General features: G+C 38.9%; 1 protein-coding gene across 9 annotated transcripts in view; it reads left to right on the top strand.

The window, feature by feature from the left end:
• Positions 1-13489, top strand: part of NCALD (neurocalcin delta) — a 579604-nt gene extending 566115 nt beyond the window's left edge. For all 9 annotated transcript variants that reach the window (XM_072603368.1, XM_072603367.1, XM_072603366.1 and 6 more), the window contains 2 exons: positions 8629-8734; positions 9080-13489. In XM_072603368.1, coding sequence (XP_072459469.1) covers positions 8629-8734; positions 9080-9177 — 204 coding nt within the window. In that variant the 3' untranslated portion in view covers positions 9178-13489. The remainder of the gene's footprint in view (positions 1-8628; positions 8735-9079) is intronic.
• The last annotated feature ends 8865 nt before the right edge of the window (positions 13490-22354 follow it).

Genomic DNA, 22354 nt, shown 5'->3' on the forward strand with positions numbered 1-22354 from the left:
TAACTATACATTATCTCAATTGGTCCTTATAACAACCCTATGAGATAAGTGGAGGATGGGAGGGAAAGAAGAAAGGTTAGGAAAGAGGGAAGGAGACAGAGAATGAATGTTGTTCAGTTTCTAATACACATAAGCATACCTAGTACAGTGCTTCATCCTGGAGAGCTAATATTTAAGGGGAGCCGACCTCCCTTAAGTGACCATCATCCCTGAGTTTCACCTCAAGGGCTTCCCGTAAGGCAGCTGCTCCTAGGCCACCTCGTTTCCCACTATGGCTGAATGTGAGGTCAGACTCTTTTTGAAACCTCTCTGTCCTCAGAACTATTTTTTGCTTCACTTTAAAGGACTCGTAGTTGTACTGCTGTTAATCAATCAGCTAATCCACAAACATTTATTAAGCGCCCACTATGAGCTAGGCACTGTGCTGAAGACTGCACATGAAAATACAAAGAATGAAATATACCCTGGAAAAGACATTTTGGGAAAAGGGGAGAAAATGTAGAGAGCAAAGAAAAGCCATTGCGAGTCACCCCAACCACCGCTGCCAGAGTGAGCCCCTCTGCAGGCTACAGAGTCCTCTGTCCACCCAGGACCTTTGTTCCCCTGCTTTCCACCTGTGTTCTATGTATTCTTCATTCTTCTAACAGGCGTGGAACATGTTCCCAAAAGAAGGGAAGGAGATAGTGAGTGAGAGAGGCAGCCTTTCTTTAGGTTTTCCTCTGTTTAAACAAAACCAACCTAGGCTGGAGGAGGGGAGCAAAGGTACCGTTTAGTGCCTAATTACAGAGCGTTATTATAAGACTGACTGCAAAAAGGAGCTCTCCTATTTGTGTTTCAAGTGTGACGCCCACCTCACCTCTATCACTCCAGAAATCTGCCGTCTATTGTTTCTTGATGAGAGACTGTCTGAATGTGACCTGATGGGATAATAATTTTCAAACACCTTTTTTTCTAAAAAAAACCTTTTCAGCTCTAAGATTCCTATACTTAAGGAACAAGGTGCTTTGATTAAATAATCCTGGGAGGGCAAGGACTATGTTTTACATTTCTTTGTGACTTAGTGCTTCGCACAGGGCCAGGCACATAGTAGGGCCTTTATAAACATTTATTGATTTGAACATTCCAGGGTGATATATCTGGGTTAGCATGAATCTTTGTTTTTGGTGCAACCATTAGCATTAATGGGGATATTTCTGTAACTGAATCCATGCCACAGCTCCAGCTGATGTGATTTTAGGAAGGAGAGGAAATGGTAGGAAAAAAAAGTTCCTCCTCAAGGCACCTTTTTCATGAACATACATTTAGCCTCTTATGAAAAAGTGCATGATATGTACTAACTCATTTGCTCTTCATGTTGTGAGGTAGGTGGTATAAATATCCCCATTTTACAGATAGGAAAGCTGAGGTTCAAGGTTACACAGCTAGTAAATAGCAGAGCCAAGGTCTGAACCCAGTTCTTCTTCAAGTGTTCTGACCTGAAGTCCAGGGCTCTAATGGAATGATGCCAGGCAGTTAGGCATTCTCAGCTGCTCAGTACGTGGCATTGCTCAGCTGTGTTGTAAACCAATACACACACACAAGCACACACAAGCGCACATATACATAGTGGTGCAGCCAGGTGGGGTGGTAGTGGCAAACACCACTTGAGCAGAATTCTTGGAGACTAGGGAATAAGATGACCATAGGATTGTGGATCTAGAATTAGACTTTTAATGTCCTGAGGTAGCACAGTGACTAAAATACTGGACATAAAAGTCAGGAAGACTTGATTATGCCTCAGATGCTTAAGTCTGTGACCCTAGGAAAAATCACTTAATCTCTCAGCCTGTTTCCTGTAAAATGGAAATGAAGATAGTACCTACTGCACAGAGTTGTTGTGAGGACCAAATAAAAAAAAATTATATAAGATACTTTGTAACCCTTAAAGTAATCTATAAATGCTAGGGATTTTTATCATAATTTTAAGAAAAGAAAATTAAGACCCTGAAGGGATAAGTGACTTGCTCAATGTACCATAAGTAGTAGGTAGTAGAACCATACATTGAACCCAGGGATCTAACCCCAAATCTTTTCTTCTGCCTTCTTACCCAGAATAATCCTAATTAAACCTTCCCAGGAAGGCACAAAGTATTTATGCCAATGAAGTCCAGCATTGCCTGAGAGGATTAGTGAGTCTTTGGGCTACTGCCTTTCTCCTGCCCTAAGTTTTCCTCAGCCCTGATGATGCCCACCTGCCATGCCACTGCCTGGTGTTTCTAGAATAAGGGTTAGAAAATTAAAAAAAAATAGGATAAGGATTAGAAGGTTTGTTTAGAACTAAGACAGACTCAGAGAATGTAGCCCTAAGTACCTTTGAGAGCAGGAGTGATATACTCTAAGCTTTTTCTCACAGCTCAAAAGAAGTGTGAGTGTCCCACAGCAGATGGTTGACCATATCACAATCTGCACTGAAGTCTAGGAAGGGATGGCTGAAAAAATGATATGAGTTTTTAGTTGTTAAGTGATTATTGACAATCTTTGAGAAAGCAATTTCCAGAGGGCAGAAGCCATTTGCAGTTTTAAGGTTGTATCCCTAGTACCTTGTACACAGTAGGTACTTAATAAATGCTTGATGGATTGGTTGGAAGAGAGTGGTGGGTTCAGAAGCCAAGATTGTAATTCTTAATTGTTATTGATTTAAAACAGTTATGAGACTTATCCCCATGCCAATCTATATCACCAAAAACTGCATATGATATCTGTGAGTAGGGCTGGTCCTAAGCAAAATTGTGAATTGGACAAAAGTTTTTCTTCAAGGTTTCACTAGGTTTTTTTTTTCTTCTACACTATTCTTCTCATCTACATATTCAAAAAACCTGTCCAAAAAATGAAATAAAGTTCTTTTGGCACAACCTGTTCTTGATGAAGCCATGCTAGCTAGCTCTTTGTAATCTCTACTTTTCCCCTTCAGCGTTCACTAAGTATCTCTAATATGTTCTAGAAATTTGCCAGGAATCAGAATCAACATGATAGCCCTATAGTTTGTTAGACTTGGCTTTTGTTCCTTTTTTTTTCTTTTTGAGATTGGCACATTTGCTCTTTTCTCTTTCATTCTCCTCATTCTTTCAAATATCAATAAGCAATCACATATAACATTTCTTTCAGTGTCTAAGGAAATGGTTCATTGGGGCTGAGACACTTGGCTTCATCCAGACCAACCAATTGCTTTCTTACTGTGCCCTTGCTTACCTTGGGCATCATCCAGACCAAAGGTCATTCTCCTTGGCAGAGAAAACAAGCAAAATCAGAGCCAATAAGTTCTACATTCTCTCTGTTGTTCAGTTATCATTGTGTCATTGAGCCTGAGCAATAATCCTCTTCCATCTTCCTTTTCCCCCCCATTAAAAAATTATTTCTTGTCTTGTCTCCAGCAGCCTCGTATCATTCTTAGCTTTAGAACTCCTGATGTTGGGACAGTTAGGTGTCGCAATGAGTAGAGAATGGGCCCTGAAATCAGGAGGACCTGTGTGCAAATCTGGCCTCAGGCACTTGATACTTACTAGTTGTATGACCTTGGGCAAGTCACTTAACCCCAATTGCCTTGCCTTCCCCCTCCAAGAAAAGAAAAAAAAACTCCTAACATTACTCTTACTATACTATGCCACACTTTTGTATCTACCTTCTATTATATGCTCCAGCTTCCATCTTTTGGAATACCTGTTATAAATCTCATTAGATTGATGAGTTCCTGATCATCCACATCATTCTCCAGGTGACTCCTACTTTTCTCATTGATGTTTCCTTTTATGTTTACAGAATTTCGTTCTTGATAGTTCCCTTTACTTCTAGCCTGATTTTCTTTGTAGAATTCTGTTCCATTGGATTATACATATCTGTCTTCTGAACCATTTGAAATCTTTTTTTCCCTAAAATTTCAGAGTATATATAATATCATGACTGACTTTCTTCTCATTTTTTGTTATAAACTCCAGGAGGGAGTGGTCATTTCTCTCCAAGATTTCCTTCATTTTTACTGCAGCAACCAGTTCTTCCATGTTGGTGAGAATCATATTCAGAGGATGAAATTTTCACTAAGGCAAAGGAAGATGTTATAAGTATCTTTGCTTTTAAAAGAAGGAAAGCTCTAGGAGGTGACCATATTATTGAAATCTCCCATCATGCCTTCATGGTGGGCTTGTGAACTGTTTCCTGAAGCACTGACCTATTTCCTATTCCCATTCAGGTGATCTGTAGTTTAGTCCAGTTACAAAATTGTTTGGGTTTCTCTCTTTATTGATCGTTACCCCTGATGATTCTTGATTTTCCTCATATGGATATTGTATAATGTTTTCTCTAACCTTTTACTTTTTTTATTTTGAAAAAGATATTTTTGTTTTTATTGAGTTGTTTCAATTGTGTCCAACTCTCCATGACCCCATTTGGGGTTTTCTCAGAAGATAATGGAGTAGTTAGCTATTTCTTTCTCTAGCTCATTTTATAGCTGAGGAACTGAGGCATATAGGGTTAAGTGACTTGCCCAGAGTCACACAATTACTAAGTGTATGAGGCTGAATTTGAACTCTGGTCCTCTTGATTCCAGGACTGGCACCCTATACACTATATCATCTAGCCACCCAAGATATTTGTATAGACTATGTTGTATTCTTGGCTCTTATTGCAAAATGTCTCAGTGATGCCTCCTTTCACTAGGAGTTACAGTATTTTTATGTAGACTTTTGAGGCTCATTTTGTAGCTCCTTGCTCCTCTAAGCTCTGCGCACCTCAATATCTATTCTTCCCAAGTTACTTCTTGCCTCTATGAAGAGAAATATCAAACTTGGGTCCACAGGTCACATGCAACCCCCAAACTCCCAACATGACCAGACCAGATTAAAATGCAATTGGGAAATGTTTACAAAATAACCCAAAGTACAGTAAAACCTAGAGAGTGTTAATTTGTGTTTTTTTAAGTCAATTTGACATCTCTGCTGTATGGTATTGAGGTAGTTGGATACATATAGGCACTTTTCTCCTCCTCTCTTTTTTTCAGTTTAAAGTTCTTTTGATTAAATTTTCAAAATACCAGGAAAATACACTCTTACCAGCCTGTTATACTCCATCCCTTGCCAGAAACCTATTACTCCTGTATTTTGAGCCATTGTCCAGAAATCCAAATCCCATTCTCAGATAATACTTTTTTAAAATTAGTTGTTCTCCAAAATCAGCTTTTTTCTTTTTCATTCCTGGCCACTAATGTTCGGTAACGATGAAAATACCACCTGTGCCCCTTATAATCTCCAGTTTCTTTCCCAAGAGTTCATAGTCCTTGACAATATTCATATTTCTTGGCTTTCCAGATCTCCTCCCACCCCCCAGAAGTATCATTTATTCTCATGTGAATCACAAGAAGTGGGTAGTAGTAGTCATCTATTTGGACAAGTTTGGGAAAGTTTTCTCTTGTGGCTTGTCTATATTCCCCGAGATGACAAAGGCCTCTCTATAATCAGGCTCCCTCCACTTTGAGCTCTGGTAGCAATACTTTGGCCACAGAAGAAACAACAACATTGCACACTCAATGCAAGTCACTGCAAAGTTCTCCATGCTCTCTTTTCCTACTGGTAGTTTGCAGCATTTTGTGACTTCCTTCTATCCCTTATCAACCTTTTATACTTCGTTATTTCCCTTTTATTACTTTTTAAAATTCTTTATACCTTTAAACCTTTTTAACACCCTTTAACAACCTGCTAGCCACACACAACTTCCTCGTCTTTTCTCTATTTTATTACAGAATCTAGCTCAGTTTATTTTTAAAAATATTTTTTCATATACCTTGTTTTTACATTGCCTACATTTCCTAATGTGTCCTTTCCCCCCTCTCAGAAAACTGTCTCTTATAATAAAGAATAAAAAGGCAGGAAAAAATACAGTTCATCAAAAGTAACCCACATATCTGAAAAAGCTTGACTATTATATATGTGATGCTTCACACCTGTAGCTTCCCCTCTTCTCCTCAACTTTTCCAAAGTAGAGGATGAGGCACTTTCTCATATCTCTTCACTGGGGTCAAGTTTGGTTATTATAATTTCTTTAATTTAATTTCACTTATTTTGTTCCTATGGTTCTCTCTATTCACATCATTTGTAATCATTTTGTACATTGTTTTTCTGGTTATATCACTTTGCATCAGTTCACAAGTCTTTTAATGCTTCTCTATAGTGATCATATACATTGTTTCTTAGAGTGCCATAATATTCCATTATATTTATGTGCCAGAACTTGTTCCACAGTTGATAGAGATCCACTTGATATTCAGTTTTTTGTACTATAAGTCTGTATAAATTATTACACTGTCTTTCCCATTTGTTTTTGTTACTTTTTCTTACTAACTATGCCTTACCTTCTTCTTTTCTAATTCTTCTCTTCCTTAGAGAAGACTCAGCCTCTTTTTTTTTCTCCCTTAAGTCATCTACCTTCATATTATGCCCTTCTTTTTGGCAAGTCAATCTCTGTCAACTTTTCCTCAACCTTTCTCAAATTTCTTATCCCTAAACTCAGTTTCTTACTTTCTTCACAAATTCAAAGACCTTGAAGTCACTTTAACAATTTCTTTCTCCTTGTCCTCTTTATTTTCTTCTCTTCTTACCTATTCTGCTATCCCTACAACTAAAAGATTCTTCCTGGCTGCTTTTTCACTGCTAGGATCCTCAAAGAATAAGTCTAAGGCAAAAAGTAGTAACTAGCACTTATATAATACATAAAGATTTGCAAAATAATACTGAGAAAACTAGAAAGTAGTTTCACAGAAACTAGGCAGAGAGCAATACCTAATACTGTATACCAAGATAAGCTCAAAATGGATACATAATTTAAACATTACATTAGAAGCAAATGAGGGGAACATTAGGAAAAATTACTTGTTAGAGCCATGAGTAAGGGAAGAGTTGATAACCAAACAAAAGACAGAGGGGATTGCAGGAGATAAAATGGATAATTTTAATTTCAGCATATTAAAAGTCTTTTACACAAAAACAACCATTGTAGTCAAAATTAGAAGGAAAGCAGAAAACTGGTTGGAAAGCTTTTATAGCAAATTTCTATGATAAAAATGTCATTTCTTGAATGTACAGCGAAATGATAAAAATAAGAGCCATTCCCCCATTGATAAATGGCCAGACGATACAAACAGGCAGTTTTCAGAGGAAGAAATCAAAACTATCAATAATAATATTAAAAAATGTTCTAAATCATTAATAATCAGGGAAATGAAAATTAAAATAACTGAGATACCACCGTGTACCTTTCAGATTGGTTAATATGATAGGAAAGGAAAATAACATACTGGAGGGGATTAGGAAAAATAGGTACCCTAATGCACTGTTGGTGGAAATGTGAATTAGTCCAACCATTTTGGAGAATAATTTGGAACTATGCCCAAAGGGCTATAAAATAGTGACCCAGTAATAACACTGTGACCCTTTGATACCATATTACAACTACTAGATCTGTTCCCATAAAGATAAAAAAAAAAAGGAAAAAGATCTGTATGTACAAAAATACTTGTAGTAGCTCTTTTTGTGGTAGCAAAGTATTGGATATTCAGGGGATGCCTTTCAATTGCTAAATGGACAAACAAGTATATAATTGTGATGGAATACTAGTGTGCTGAAAGAAATGAAGAAGTGGTTGGTTCAGAAAAACCTGGGAAGACTTATATGAGCTGATGCAAAGTGAAATGAGCAGAACCAGGATATTGTATGTAGTAACAGCAATGTTGTATTGATAATCAAATGTGAAAGACATTTCTTTAATCTATACAGTGATCCATGACAATTCCAAAAGATTCATGATAAAAAAAAATGCTATCTACCTTTAGAGAGAAGTCTAATGAACTCTGAGTACAGAACGAAGCATATTTTCTTTTTTTAAATTTTCTTTATTTTCTTTGTGTTTTTTTTCTTTTAGAACCTGGCTAATGTGGAAATATGCTTTTCATGACATTGTATGAATAATAGGCATCATATTTCTTTCTTTCTCAATGGGTGGGAGAGGGGTGAGATGGAGAGAGAGAATTCAGAGTGGAAAATAAAAAAATTAAAGATTTGCAAAATTATTTACAAATCTTATTTGCTTTGAGCCCCACAACAACACTGTGAAAGGGATGCAACCCCCCTTTTAACCCCCCTTTTTCATATGAGGCTTAGTTTAAGTGATTTGACCATGGCCACACCTACTAAGAGTCACAAGCAGGATTTGAACATACGTCTTCCTGACTCCACGTCAAGCATATATTCTCCAAACCATGCCTTTTGTCTCACTGGAACAAACAGTCTTTGTCCTCATCTCACATGTGACCTGACAGCATTTTTTCTATGAAAACAAAGTCTGAACCAAGGTAAAAATAGGAACAATTCTTTTCAACTGTAGGAAAAGAGTCCAGGGTGGTATTTCAAGGTTTACAAAGAAGTTTTCACAACCATGTGATGAGTTAGTGGTCATATTAGTAATTTTCTGAGTTGAATTACCTATAATCAATCATCAAGCATTTGCTAAGCACCTACCATGTGCCAAGCACTATGCTACAAATACAAAAGATAAAACTATCCCTACTGTCAGTAAGCTTAAATTTTCTCTCCTTGTTTTGCAAATTAGGCAATCTATAAGATGGTTTCTTCTGTAATGAAAATGCCTGAAGATGAGTCCACACCAGAGAAAAGGACAGAGAAGATCTTTCGCCAGATGGATACCAACCGAGATGGTGGGTCTAAGATTATAATCTATTGCCCTCCCTTTGTTAATTATTTCCTATGTAGCCTGTATATAGCTTGCTTTGTATATATTTATTTGCGTATTGTTTGCCCCATTTGATTATAAACTCTTTGAGGGCAGAAACTGTCTTTTCCTTTTTTTTTTTTTTTTTTGGTATCTCTAGGCTTAGCACAGTAGTAGGCACACAGTAGGTAATTAATAAATGTTTATGGATTGACTGATAGCAGAGTATGTAGGGATATATAGTACCAGGCTACCTATGAGGTAAATAAATGTTAAGAATCCATTGCAGAGAACACACATTCCCACTTAAAATTTTGTTCTTAATTTCCAGGCAAACTCTCCCTGGAAGAATTCATCCGAGGAGCCAAGAGTGATCCTTCCATAGTGCGCCTCCTGCAATGTGACCCCAGCAGTGCGGGCCAATTCTGAACCCCATTCCCATCGTCTGGATGAATTCTATAGAGCTGCTCTTTTATTCCTTTTTTTCTTTTTTTTGCCAAACATTGGTGGTGATGTTGCCTCTGTATGGCCAGATAGTCCTTCTTCTGTGACACCTTTTAGCTTCTTTTGTGGATGTGTTCATGGGAATGCCAAGTGCTCTCATCTGCTTGTCAAGAGCATGGACAATATTGTTCTACACAGATTTTGTGGTGTTCATTGTTTTAAGGGATTTTTATTATTGTTGTTATTTTGGTTTAACATGTCTGTTCTTAAAACTAAGGATCATGGATGCCAGAGTTCAAGAAGTATGTAACCCTGGTACATTATGCCTGAGGGCTCTAAGTGATTTTAAAAAATTAAAAAAAAAAAAGATCAAAAAAAAGATTTTTAAAAAAAACTTCCCCATTGTTTATTGCTAAATACACCTAAGTGTTCCAAGTACAAATGCAATCGGTGACTGTTCCCTACTAACATGTTGTACTTTAGGCCCTAGGGCACAGCCACAGAATAGGCTTGAACAATCAACCCATGATGAACCACTTCCAGTGTGGGCTGTAGTGTCTAAGCTGTGAATATGACTAAAGGTGAATAAGCAGAAATCAGGGGCAAGATGGTTCAGCTTGGTTTTTAAGACAGGTTTACACTAGTCAACTTAACATAACTTTATTGAGGAAATAAACAAAAATCTCCTATAATCTTTCTTCCAAAACCAAGCCTATATCTAGTTGCTCTTTGTGTTAACAGATAAGAATGTTGTAAATACACAGTGATGGATAATGAAGATAAAGACAGTGTTCTGGAATGCTGAAGGGAGATGCATGTCTAATGAGACCTTGGGAAAGGGTGGTAGTGTTCTTACAGTCTTACTACAAAAGACTTTTTTATTTTTGTTTTGGTAGCTTATTGTGAGGTAAACCAGCTCTAATGAATGTCTGACATGTTGTGTTTTAAAGTCATATATTCTGTCTGCACAGATGCACCAGTCAATAGGTGTATTTTATGTATTTAAAAAAATGAAAAAAAAAATATCAAAAGGACCCAGTTCTTCATTTTATGTTTCCAGGTAAAGGATACTTAGGAAGGAGTTCAGACTTATCAGTGAGGGGAATCTTAGGCTATTACCAGGACCATAATCAATGGGAGTGGAAACCTAGTGCTTCTTTGATGCTTTCGACAGACATGTGATAGCTGCCCATGTCCTTGGGACTTCTAGAGCCTCAAACCCAAATCTGTGACACTTTTGCATGCTCATCTTCCAAGTCAGGGATATCCCTGATAGGCAATCCCCAGTATCTTTGGCTAAGGCAATCATCTAATCTTTTGGTAAGGAATCTGGAAGTACTGCTGAGGTTGGCAGAGAGTCCCAGCGAAATGGTGGATGGGATATGAACATGGCAGCATTTGCCATCAACAAATACAGTCAGAATGCTGATTTGCATTCAGAGCCAATGCCAAGGTGAAACCAGGTTCTCTACCCTTTTCATGCAAATGACTGGTTACTTCAGTTTTCAAATTAATCCAACCACAAGGTGCTAAATGTTAGTGAACAGCAGAGGAGAGCATTGTTCTTTACACTGATTGGTTGCTTAGAAGCCATCAAGCATGGCCCAACAAAGAGACAGATAGGTCCCCAGGTTGGCTCTCTACCACAGGTCACCTCTATAACAGAAAACACATAGGCAAGTGGAGATATTGCATTCGGAAACATTAAGAAAAGCCATGTCTAGGCAGCACAATGAGCTCATAGAAACATACCCTCCATCCTGCATTATTAGCAATTCAAGAGTCCATTGAAACTGGTAACTAAAAAAGAAATCCAAATTTGTGCTATTGGCTGAAATGAGCTGAAAGTCTCTTTGCATGGCCCTCTTTCCCTGTGTTGGGAAGCCTTAACTGGATGGCTTTAAATCCCACCTTGACCTGCTCTATATAATAAGCATTTATTAAGTACCTACTATGTGCCAGACACTGTGTACTAAATACTGTGGATACAAAGAAAGGCAAAAAAAAGTAATAATAATAATCCCCTACTTCTAAGCTCATCAGAGTCTAATGGAGAAACAATATTCAAACAACTTTGTACATACAAGATAAAGATAAGATAAATCAGAGATAATCTCAGAGGGAAGGCACACTAAGATTTAAAAGGACTAGGAAAGACTCCCTAGAAGAAGGTGGGACTTTAGCTGAGATTTGGAAAGTCAGGAGTAAGACGGGAGTGTCTAGCTGGGGAAAGATGGCAAGAAGACAGAAGAAAGACAGGAGGAAATACAATGTGTTACAAATGTTTGCCTTCATTCTTGAAGAGGACCAATGACTGGAAAGATAGGAAGGGAACCAGATTTGAAAGGACTTCAAAAGTCAAATGGAAGATTTTATATTTCTATTCTTGTTAATGTGATTATATTGGTGAAAAGAAATTAGACCCAGTCTCCCCTTCTCCTTCATTCCGGCCTGGAGATTAAGACCTAATCTCACAAGGGAAATTTTGGGTTCTCCCAACCACTTTCAGCCTCTTTAGGTAACAGCTTTTGGAAATCTCCAGAGGTTTCCTTTGGGTCTAACTTAAATCCAGTGGAATTTGAGCTTTATCACTGAAGGTAGGTTTAGTCCTATCTCACCAGAGGCCTTCCCTGAGCTCTATTTTCATGACTCTGCAGAAGTATTTATGCATCAGTGAGTGTGTTTGCCTCTTGTAGCTTTCCTTCCCAAGGCTGCAGTATAGGCCTCTGAATCAGAAGCAGATCTAGGCCTCCTCACTGAAGGCAGGGATATACAACTCCTACTCTCTGGCAGACTCCAGGGCCATACCATCCCACCTGGTATCTCCTTCCTTGCTTTAATCCTGTGCCTAAATGTATAGAGGACAGGGACATCATATTCTTCCTATGTACTTTCTCATTTCAAAGACCAGTTGAAGAAAATAACCAAGCCTTTGGCAAATAAATAGGATATATTATGTATTTATGCAGAGCAGCAACCTTGTGTAGAGTACAGAGAACTGGCCTTAGTGTCAGAAGGACCAGGGTTCAAGTCCTGACGCATGCTGGCTGGGTGTCCTTGGGCAATCCATTTAACTCTTTGTGGTCTAGGCAACCCTCTTCAGACTCTAAGTTGTAGAGAAGGTGTCAGCCTGCATTGGTAAAGGATGATTCCTTTCTGATTGTTCCCTGTATCAGTGAAATCACAGGTGTAGTCCCTATTTATAGCTCTACTTCTTTAGAACACTGTGTAGAAGGGACTACCAAAGAAACAGCTTCTACTTTCAATGTAGCTTTCAACTCTAGCCTTTTTGTTTAAACTAAGATCTTTAATAGGTCTCAGTTTGACTAAATCTTGCCACTGGACCCAGATGGCACCAGAGGAGAATGTGAGGCTGGTAATTTTGCACAGCTCTCTCTCACTTGCATCCAAATCACTTGCACATCATGGCATCACCTCCCTGATGTTATGGTCCTCCTCGAGAACAAAGGACAAACATCACCTCTGGTCACAGTGAGGGGTGTGATGATATTGAGGGAGGAGGGTAGAACCAAGAATGACTCTGAAATACATCTGGTCCCCTCACTCTGACCAGAGACCCTCAAGAGAAGGACTGAGATTTGTTAAATGCCATTGGCAAAGTCGGTTGACCCTGCTGTAAGACCTGTTTCTGTACAGGGATATAGCTAAGATAAGCAATTTGCTGGGTAATGAACACTATGAGTCTTAGCTTCCAGTATGGAGGGCCCATATCAGCCTTGCCTGGTTTAAGAATTATAGAATCTAGAACTGAATTTCTCCTGTTGGTTTTCTTGGGAAGGACATGAACAAATCTGTTTATGAAAGAAAGACTTTGAAAGAGCTGATTGAAAAGGTCTGGGCCATGCCTCCTTGACCACAGAATCTTACCAAATTATAGTCTTTTTTTTTCCATTGAAGCCCAGTACTGGAGGGCAGAGCACCATATCACCAACTGTACAGGACAGAAATAAATAACTGGACATGTGGTAATTGTATATACTCAACCGAATGCATTGAAATCATCCTCTCTCTTGCTTGCCAAGTGATTCTTTTCTGTGTTCATATGGACCATTCTTCTTCTCCATCCCAGGAGCTGCCAGTCAGTCCTCGTATGTAATTTAATCCATTGCAATGGGATGGAGCTAGTTAAAGGGACATCAGCTAACAGATTTTGTACCACACTTCTGCTAAGTAACATTATTGTGTCCTGGAATCTCTGGAAAGGAGAATGTTCAATCCAAAATAAAAATGATGTGTGATATTTGAGGGACTGGAATAAAATGGCTTACAACTTGAAGGACTCCAAAGAGTGCATTGGCTGCAGCTTTACTCATGGGGCTGGGGCAGAGGGAGGGTGAGAAGGGATGGGTGGGAGAGTCTCCTATCAGCATTATCAAGCAGTTTATTTGCTACTAATGGACTCAACCAAACTGGTAGTTGCTGATAGCCTCATGCAATTGGTACTGCACTCATAGAAGATGTGTAAATCTTGTCTGGTATTGATGCATTTTTACAGTTAATAAGACCATCCAAAACCTTTGATCTCCATGAATAAATCCTATCCCCCTGAATTCACCCAGGTACTTTCATCCTGAGGAAGATGCTAATTTTTCTACCAGAGAGTTTTGGGGACAAGTATAGATACCCATCAGCCCACTCTACCTGTGACCTATGTGGAAGAAGTAAGGGACTGGAACTGTCTGGCTCTTATAGATCTGAGGGTGTTGAGTCTATTTACTTTTCTAAAAGAATGGATGAGGTGAGTCAGCACAGCATAATGCTGAACTTGTGGTTAGGAAGACCTAGGTTCAGTTTTGCCTCTGATAGGGGCAAATCATTGAGCTTCTCTGAACTTCACATTTTTCAGCTGTAAAATTGGTGTGATAATACCCATAGTGACTACCTCATAGGCTTGTTGTGAGTTTCAAAGGACATAATGTGTGCACAATTTAGAGTAGTATATAAGTGGCAGTTACTATTCCCCTGACTGGGAGTAGATTTGTTTATCCCATCCATTTTCACTGCAAAACTGCTTCCTCAGATCTCTGTCTTTTCCAAGGCTGATAGTCAATGCTAACTAAAATAACTGATGCCAATAATAAGACCTAAAGAGCCATCTCTATACAACCTACATTTCGGCATCACTACAGGATTTGGTAAATATGTAACCCTAATACTCACCTGAGACTTCTTATGCTGTTAGCTCAATGAGAAAGGAATTTTATAAACCTTTGGTGAACCCATCTTCAAATCTTATCCAAAACTTCTGTTACTGCAATGCCCAAGAAACTACTCACTTGGAGATCAACGTCCTTTTAGCTGTTTTTTCCACAGCTATTTTTGCAGCCCTCATCACACAGGTGACTGTGACCAACTATAAAGGAGTCCATTTTTTCTTGGCAGTCCAGTCATAGCAGGTCTATGCTGAGACAACACAGCAGCTTCTGAAATCCCCCTTTTAGCTCTGTCTTCTCTAGAATCACAGGACTTGGTTATTTGCCGATAGTCAGCAAAGCTTATGGAAGACTATCTGCCTCTAACAGGAGAGGAGATATTTTTGTTACAGTCAACAGAATCAAGAATGTAGAAACAGAATAGTGGTGCGTTCCTATAATCCCTACCATCACAGGAAGCTGAGGCAGGTACATAGCCTAAGTTTGGGAATTCTGGGCTGCAGGGGAGCTGAAGTGAATCAGATGTCCACACTAAGTCCAGCACCAATATGGGGAGCCCCTGGAGAGGAAGGACACTTCAGAGTGAATTGACCCAGGTGAAAAAGAGAACAGGTCAAAGTTCTCATGTCAGTCAGAAATGGAATCAAGACTAAAGAGCCCCTGCATTTCTACCTTAGTCAAGATAAGGAGACTCAGTCTCAAGAATGAATGACAAAATGAATCAATCAATGGGTGAATAAACAAACAAATAAACAGATGAACAATTAAATGAGTGAGCAAATAAACAAATGAATGAATAGATGGTATAAATAAATAGATATTCAAATAAATGAATCTCAACAGAGCCAAACTAATGGGTATAGGAAGCTACAAGTCTCAGTTTGTTAGCTGATGTCATACTTCCTGTAATGAATCACCAGGCTCTTGGTTTCAGGGTCCCTTTTGATCTAATGAAGGACAGAGAGTTCTTAGAGACACAAGAATAAGGAAAGGCTAAAGAAGTTACCTTGTATTAATAATAATCCTGTCTTCTGAGACAGAAACATCTCTTATGACAATTGTCCAGTTTCTTCAGGAGAAACATCTCTCATTTCTGTTATCTCTAGATCAATGAAGAGGTGTGTGTGTGTGTGTATGTGTGTGTGTGCCTGTGTGTGTGTGTGTGTGTGTGTGTGTGAGAGAGAGAGAGAGAGAGAGAGAGAGAGAGAGAGAGAGAGAGAGAGAGAGAGAGAGAGAACAGATTGGATACATGAGCTCTAGCTCTATTTAAATCCAAGAATTGACAAATGCAGATCAAATGCCATCACCACAAAAATCTCTATATAACAGAAAAGATTCCAAGTCTTCCAAACTTCCACCAGTGACCAACTTATGTCAAACAATTTTCTTTACAACAAAATTACAATGATAATAACAATCACAACTCACATTTCCACAGCATTGGGAGATGACTAAAGCCCTTTCCTCACAACAAAGGGAAGAACTAGATCTGGCCCCTGGAATCTATTGTACTCAGACTATACCTAGAATCTCAACACCTTTGAGCAAGATGGGGCTTTAGAGATTATTCCTACCCAATTCAATCATGATGAGGACACAGACACAGAGACGTTAAATGATTACACAGCTAGTTAGTGATGAGATGAGGAGAACTCAGATATTTAATTCAATAGTCCTGAACCACAGATTCAGAGGCCGACAGAACTTTCATGAAAGGTTCCTATTCTCTGTACCTCATTCATTTAGATGAGTATCAAGGAAAGGTGCTGATAAATGTCTAACAATGAGTTCTCTGAGGGAATAAAACAATGTAAACATGATACACTTTTAAATTTTATCTGCATTATTCACATTTCCTCCATCACTTTCCCAATTCTAGAGAATTTCAATGATTAACAAAATAAAGCCATGATTTATGTAGTTTTTGTTCATATCTGAGGTGTAAATACTCACACTGAAAATTGAACAATTGACTCTGGCTTAAGCTGGCTCTAGTATCTTCTCCCTGGTGTCTGTCTGTAGTTTCTCATTTCATAGTGTCTTCTCTCAGCACAATTCTAGGAAATGGCTTTAACTTAATTGTAGGGTAGCTAGGTGTCTCAGTAGATAGAATGCTGATCTGGAGTCAGAAAGACCTGAGTTCAAATCCGACCTCAGACATTTACTAGCTATGGGACCCTGAACAAGTCATTTAACCTCATTTGCCTTAGTTTCCTCATCTGTAAAAGGAGCTGGAAAATGTCAAATTGCTCCAGTAACTCTGCCAAGAAACCTCCCCAAAATGGGGTCATCAAGAGTCAGACACAACTGAACAACAAGAAAAATGTATTAAAAGACTTTAGAATTCCAGGAGCCAGTCTGTGGAATCAATTTCTGGCTTATTTCTTCCCTCTCATACCCTTTTCAAACAACAAAATAGAAAGAAGACCCTCTAATGTCCTTTATCCTTTTGAGACTTACTTTTATTATAGTTGCTTAACTTAGATTTACATTCATGGGGCAGAGCCAAGATGGCAGAGTAGAAAGACACACATACGCTAGCTCCGAACCCACAGCCCATAAAATATCTGTAAAAAAGAACTCCCAACAAATTCTGGAGCAGCAGAAGACACAGAACAATGGAGCAGATGACATTTCTGTTCCACAGAGCTCTGAAAACCTCTCGCAAAAGGTCTGTCATGCACCAGACCTGGAGCAGAGCCCAGCCCTGCCTTGGCCGTGCAGCACCAAGAGGAGCGGATCCGAGCAGGCTTCAGGGACAGAATCTCCAGCAGCCTCGAGGGTCCCTCCACCCATGGGCCCCAAAGGTTGGTGAGAGGGTCTCGTCGGCGGGTTGAGAGGGGAGTGGGGTGCCCCCATAACTCAGGCCCCCTTGGGAGGCACCAGCGGAGGCAGGAGCAGACCAGGGCTCCCCAAGCAGGCAGGAGCTCGGATCCATTGTTGAAAGTCTCTGCATAAACCCCCTGAGGGAACTGAGCCCGTGAGGCGGGCCTGCCCCGACCCACGCACCTGAACTTAATCTCACACTGAATAGCAGCCCTGCCCCCGCCCAAAGCCCTGAGGCTGGGAAGCAGCATTTGAATCTCAGACCCCACGCCCTGGCTGGGCGGATCTGGAGGTGAAGTGGGTGTGAAGAGAATATTCAGAAGTCAAGTCACTGGCTGGGAAAATGCCCAGAAAAGGGAAAAAAAATAAGACTATAGAAGGTTACTTTCCTGGTGAACAGGTATTTCCTCCCTTCCTTTCTGATGAGGAAGAACAATGCTTACCATCAGGGAAAGACACGGAAGTCAAGGCTTCTGTATCCCAGCCCACTCAATGGGCTCAGGCCATGGAAGAGCTCAAAAAGGATTTTGAAAATCAAGTTAGAGAGGTGGAGGAAAAACTGGGAGGAGAAATGAGAGACATGCAAGTAAAGCATGAAAAACAAGTAAACATACTGCTAAAGGAGACCCCAAAAATGCTGAAGAAAATAGCACCTTGAAAAATATGCTAACTCAGTTGGTAAAAGAGGTTCAAAAAGCCAATGAGGAGAAGAATGCTTTCAAAAGCAGAATTAGCCAAATGGAAAAGGAGGTTCAAAAGCTCACTGAAGAAAATAGTTCTTTCAAAATTAGAATGGAATAGATGGAGGCTAATGACTTTATGAGAAACCAAGCAATCACAAAACAAAACCAAAAGAATGAAAAAATGGAAGAGAATGTGAAATATCTCATTGGAAAAACAACTGACCTGGAAAATAGATCCAGGAGAAACAATTTAAAAATTATGGGACTACCTGAAAGCCATGATCAAAAAAAGAGCCTAGGCATCATCTTTCCTGAAATTATCAAGGAAAACTGCCCTGATATTTTAGAACCAAAGGGCAAAATAAGTATTCAAGGAATCCACAGATCACCACCTGAAAGAGATCTAAAAAGAGAAACTCCTAGGAACATTGTGGCCAAATTCCAGAGTTCCCAGGTCAAGGAGAAAATATTGCAAGCAGCTAGAAAGAAACAATTCAAGTATTGTGGAAATACAATCAGGATAACACAAGATCTAGCAGCTTCTACATTAAGGGATTGAAGGGCGTGGAATATGATATTCCAGAAGTCAAAGGAACTAGGACTAAAACCAAGAATCACCTACCCAGCAAAACTGAGTATAATACTTCAGGGGAATAATTGGTCTTTCAATGAAATAGAGGACTTTCAAGCATTCTTGATGAAAAGACCAGAGCTGAAAAGAAAATTTGACTTTCAAACACAAGAATGAAGAGAAGCATGAAAAGGTAAACAGCAAAGAGAAGTCATAAGGGACTTTACTAAAGTTGAACTGTTTACATTCCTACATGGAAAGACAATATTTGTAACTCTTGAAACTATTCAGTATCTGAGTACTGGGTGGGATTACACACACACACATGCACACGCACACACACACACACATAGAGACAGAGTGCACAGAGTGAAATGAAGAGGATGGGATCATATCTTAAAAAAATGAAATCAAGCAGTGAGAGAGAAATATATTAGGAGGCGAAAGGGAGAAATGGAATGGGGCAAATTATCTCTCATAAAAGAGGCAAGCAAAAGACTTTTTAGTGGAGGGGAAAAGAGGGGAGGTGAGAGATAAACATGAAGTTTACTCTCATCACATTCCACTAAAGGAAGGAATAAAATGCACATTCATTTTGGTATGAAAACCTATCTTACAATACAGGAAAGTGGGGGAGAAGGGGATAAGCAGGGTGGGGGGGATGATGGAAGGGAGGGCATGGGGAGGAGGGAGTAATTTGAGGTTGACACTCATGGGGAGGGACAGGATCAAAAGAGAGAATAGAAGTAATGGGGGACAGGATAGGATGGAGGGAAATATAGTTAGTCTTATACAACACGACTGTTATGGAAGTCATTTTCAAAACTACACGGATTTGGCCTATATTGAATTGCTTGCCTTCCAAAGGGAATGGGTGGGGAGGGAGGGAGGAAGAGAAGTTGGAACTCAGAGTTTTAGGAACAACTGTCCAGTACTGTTCCTGCCACTAGGAAATAAGAAATACAGGTAAAGGGGTATAAAAAGTTATTTGGCCCTACAGGACAAAAGAGAAGATGGAGACAAGGTCAGAGAGGGATGATAGAAGAGAGGGCAGATTGGTGATAGGGGCAATTAGAATGCTTGGTGTTTTGGGGTGGGGGGAGGGGACAAAAGGGGAGAAAATTTGGAACCCAAAATTTCGTGAAAATGAATGTTAAAAGTTAAATAAAAAAAAAAGATTTACATTCAGCAAGGTACCAGTATATAATTAGATTGAAGATGTTCCCATGATGTGTCCAGTGTAACTTCAACCAACAAACAAGACTGTGACCTTAAAAGAGGGTAAAAGGAAAGGAAGTGTGGTACAGTGGGGAGAGCTGAATCGGGGTTGGTTGTAATTGGAGTCAAATTTTGACTCCAGTACTGACTTGGGTCTAAATATTTTTCAGGACTGATCTTACCAATCTACTGCATGAATGAAGGATTAACCTTGTCTGCTTGGCCCCAGGGAGCAATATTAGGAGAAGTGCGTGGAATTATAGAGAACAGACTTCAGCTTGCTATAAGGAAAAACTTTCTAACCAAGCAAAATGGGTCTGAATGAGAAACTTCCTGGATTCTCATTCATTATGGCTCTTCAAGCAAAAGTTGGGTGGTCCCTTCTGCATGCTGTCATGATAATTATTGTTTTGCTATGGGTTGGATTAAATGGTCTCTAAAAGTCCCTACCATATTTAATATTATGGGACTATATAAACATTTCAGTGTGGCATCTAGTCCCTATCATATTTAAAATTATGGGACCATATAAACATCTGTGTGGTATCTTCTGAAGTTATCTTGAGCTAAATGCTTCCTGATGGTGCTGCTAGGATAAATTAGCAAAATGCATGTCCAATCAGCTGGATGAATTAACTTTCAGTTGTTATATTTAAGTTTGATGGTGCCACTATGGAACCAAACAGCTTGCATGTACCATAGTGGCCATGATCATGTGGCCCATTTCTGATTTGGTGATGACACTACCCTGGTGTTGTTGATATTCACTGCCCCAAGACCCAAGGCTGCTAGGTATACTATTGAAAAATGATATTACTGAGAGCCAATAAGACAGATTAGAGGCAACTCAGCTGAACTCTCTCAACATTCCCCTCCAAACAGCAATAAAACCATGCCTCAAGTCACTTTGGAGTGCCAGAGCCAACAAAAGGTCAGGCTGAGACATTTTTCTGGCCTAAGAAAACTTAGAAGGTTAGCAGGAGAAGTTAGTGACACCAGAGTGGAAATCTGCCTGGAGCCCACACACACAGCAGCAGCAAGTTTAGAAGCTCTCAACCCAGAGATGGTAAGAGAGTCTGACAACTGATTAGAAAGAGATTACAGAGGACCCTTTGCTGGCACTGGGTACAGCTGGAACTGATTGGTGACTCTATTGCCCATTTGTAGTTCTGAGTCACAGTTCCAAGGCAAAAGAGTGTTAGTGCTTATGGCTGCAGGGGACCAGGGGCCCTTCCTGGGTAAAGATCAGAACACAGATCAGGAGAGCAGTGATCATATCTCTCCTGAGATCACACTATCTTGAGTGCACCAAAAACTTGCAGACTCCTAGAACTAACTCTGAAAATAACCACATGGAAAAAGCTGCAAGTTTCGAACAGTGCCTTCCCACTTACAGGTGAGCAGAGCCCAACTTTAACATAAAGTTCAAAGTTAATATATAGGCTGGAAAATGAAAAAACAACATAAAAAGCTGCTATGATGACAGGGAAGATCTAGACATAAACTCAGAAGAAGACAACAATATGAAAATGGCTACAAAAAAACCTCAAAGAAAAATGCTAATTGGACCCCAACCTAACTAGCATTCCTAGAAGAATTAAAGAAAGAGATGAGTGGTAGAGGAAAATTTAAGAAAATAAATGAGAACAATGACAGAAAATTATGAACAGGAAATTCTGTAAAAGAGGCACAAAAAACCCAAAGAAAATAACACCTTAAATAAAGAATTGGTCAAATGGTTAAAAAGAGGCAGGAAATTTCCCTGAAGAAAAAACTCCTTAAAAAAGCAGTATATAGTACAAATGGAAAAGTAGGAGCAAAAATTTACTGAAGAATAAAAACTCCTAAAAAGAGCAGAATTGGTCAAATAAATAAAGAGGTACAAAAACTCACTGCAGAAAATAATTATTTAAAAACTAAAATTGGACAAGTGAAAGCTAATCAAGAAACAATAAAACAATAAAATAAAGTCAAACAAATGAAAAGTAAAAGACACTGGAAAAAGTGAACTGGAAAATAAATTAAGGAGAGATAACTTAAGAATTATTACACTACCTGAAAGCCATGACCAAAGAAAAACCCTAAACATCATATTTCAAGAAATTATCAAGGAAAACTCCCCTAATAGCTTAGATTCAGAAATTAAAAGAATTCACCAATAACTTCCTAAAAGAAATCTCAAAAAAATTAAAACTCCCAGAAATATTATGTCAAACTCCAGAGTTTCCAGGTCAAAAAGCAAATATTTCAAGCATCCAGAAAGAAAACATTAAAATACTATGGAGTCACAGTCAAGATCATACAAAATCTGGAGGCTTAAAGGCATGAAGGGAATGGAAGACTTGTACTATGATATTCCAGAAGGAAAAGGAGCTAGCATTATAATCAATAATAACCTACCCAGAAAAACTAAGTATAATCCTTCAAAGGGAAAAATGGATATTTAATGAAGTAAAGAACTTTCAAGTATTCCTGATGAAAAGACCAAAGTTGAATAAAAAATTTTATATTCAAGCACAATACTCAAGAGAAGCATGAAAAGGTAAATATTAAAGAGTAATCATAAAGGTCTCAATAAAGTTAAACTATTTACATTCCTATATGGAAGATGATACATATAATTCCTAAAAACTTTATCATTATTAGGGCAGTTAAAAAGCATTTACTTAGACTAAGGGCATGAATGTGAG

The sequence above is a fragment of the Notamacropus eugenii genome, chromosome 4 (genome assembly GCF_028372415.1).
Source record: "Notamacropus eugenii isolate mMacEug1 chromosome 4, mMacEug1.pri_v2, whole genome shotgun sequence".
Classification (NCBI taxonomy): domain Eukaryota; kingdom Metazoa; phylum Chordata; class Mammalia; order Diprotodontia; family Macropodidae; genus Notamacropus; species Notamacropus eugenii.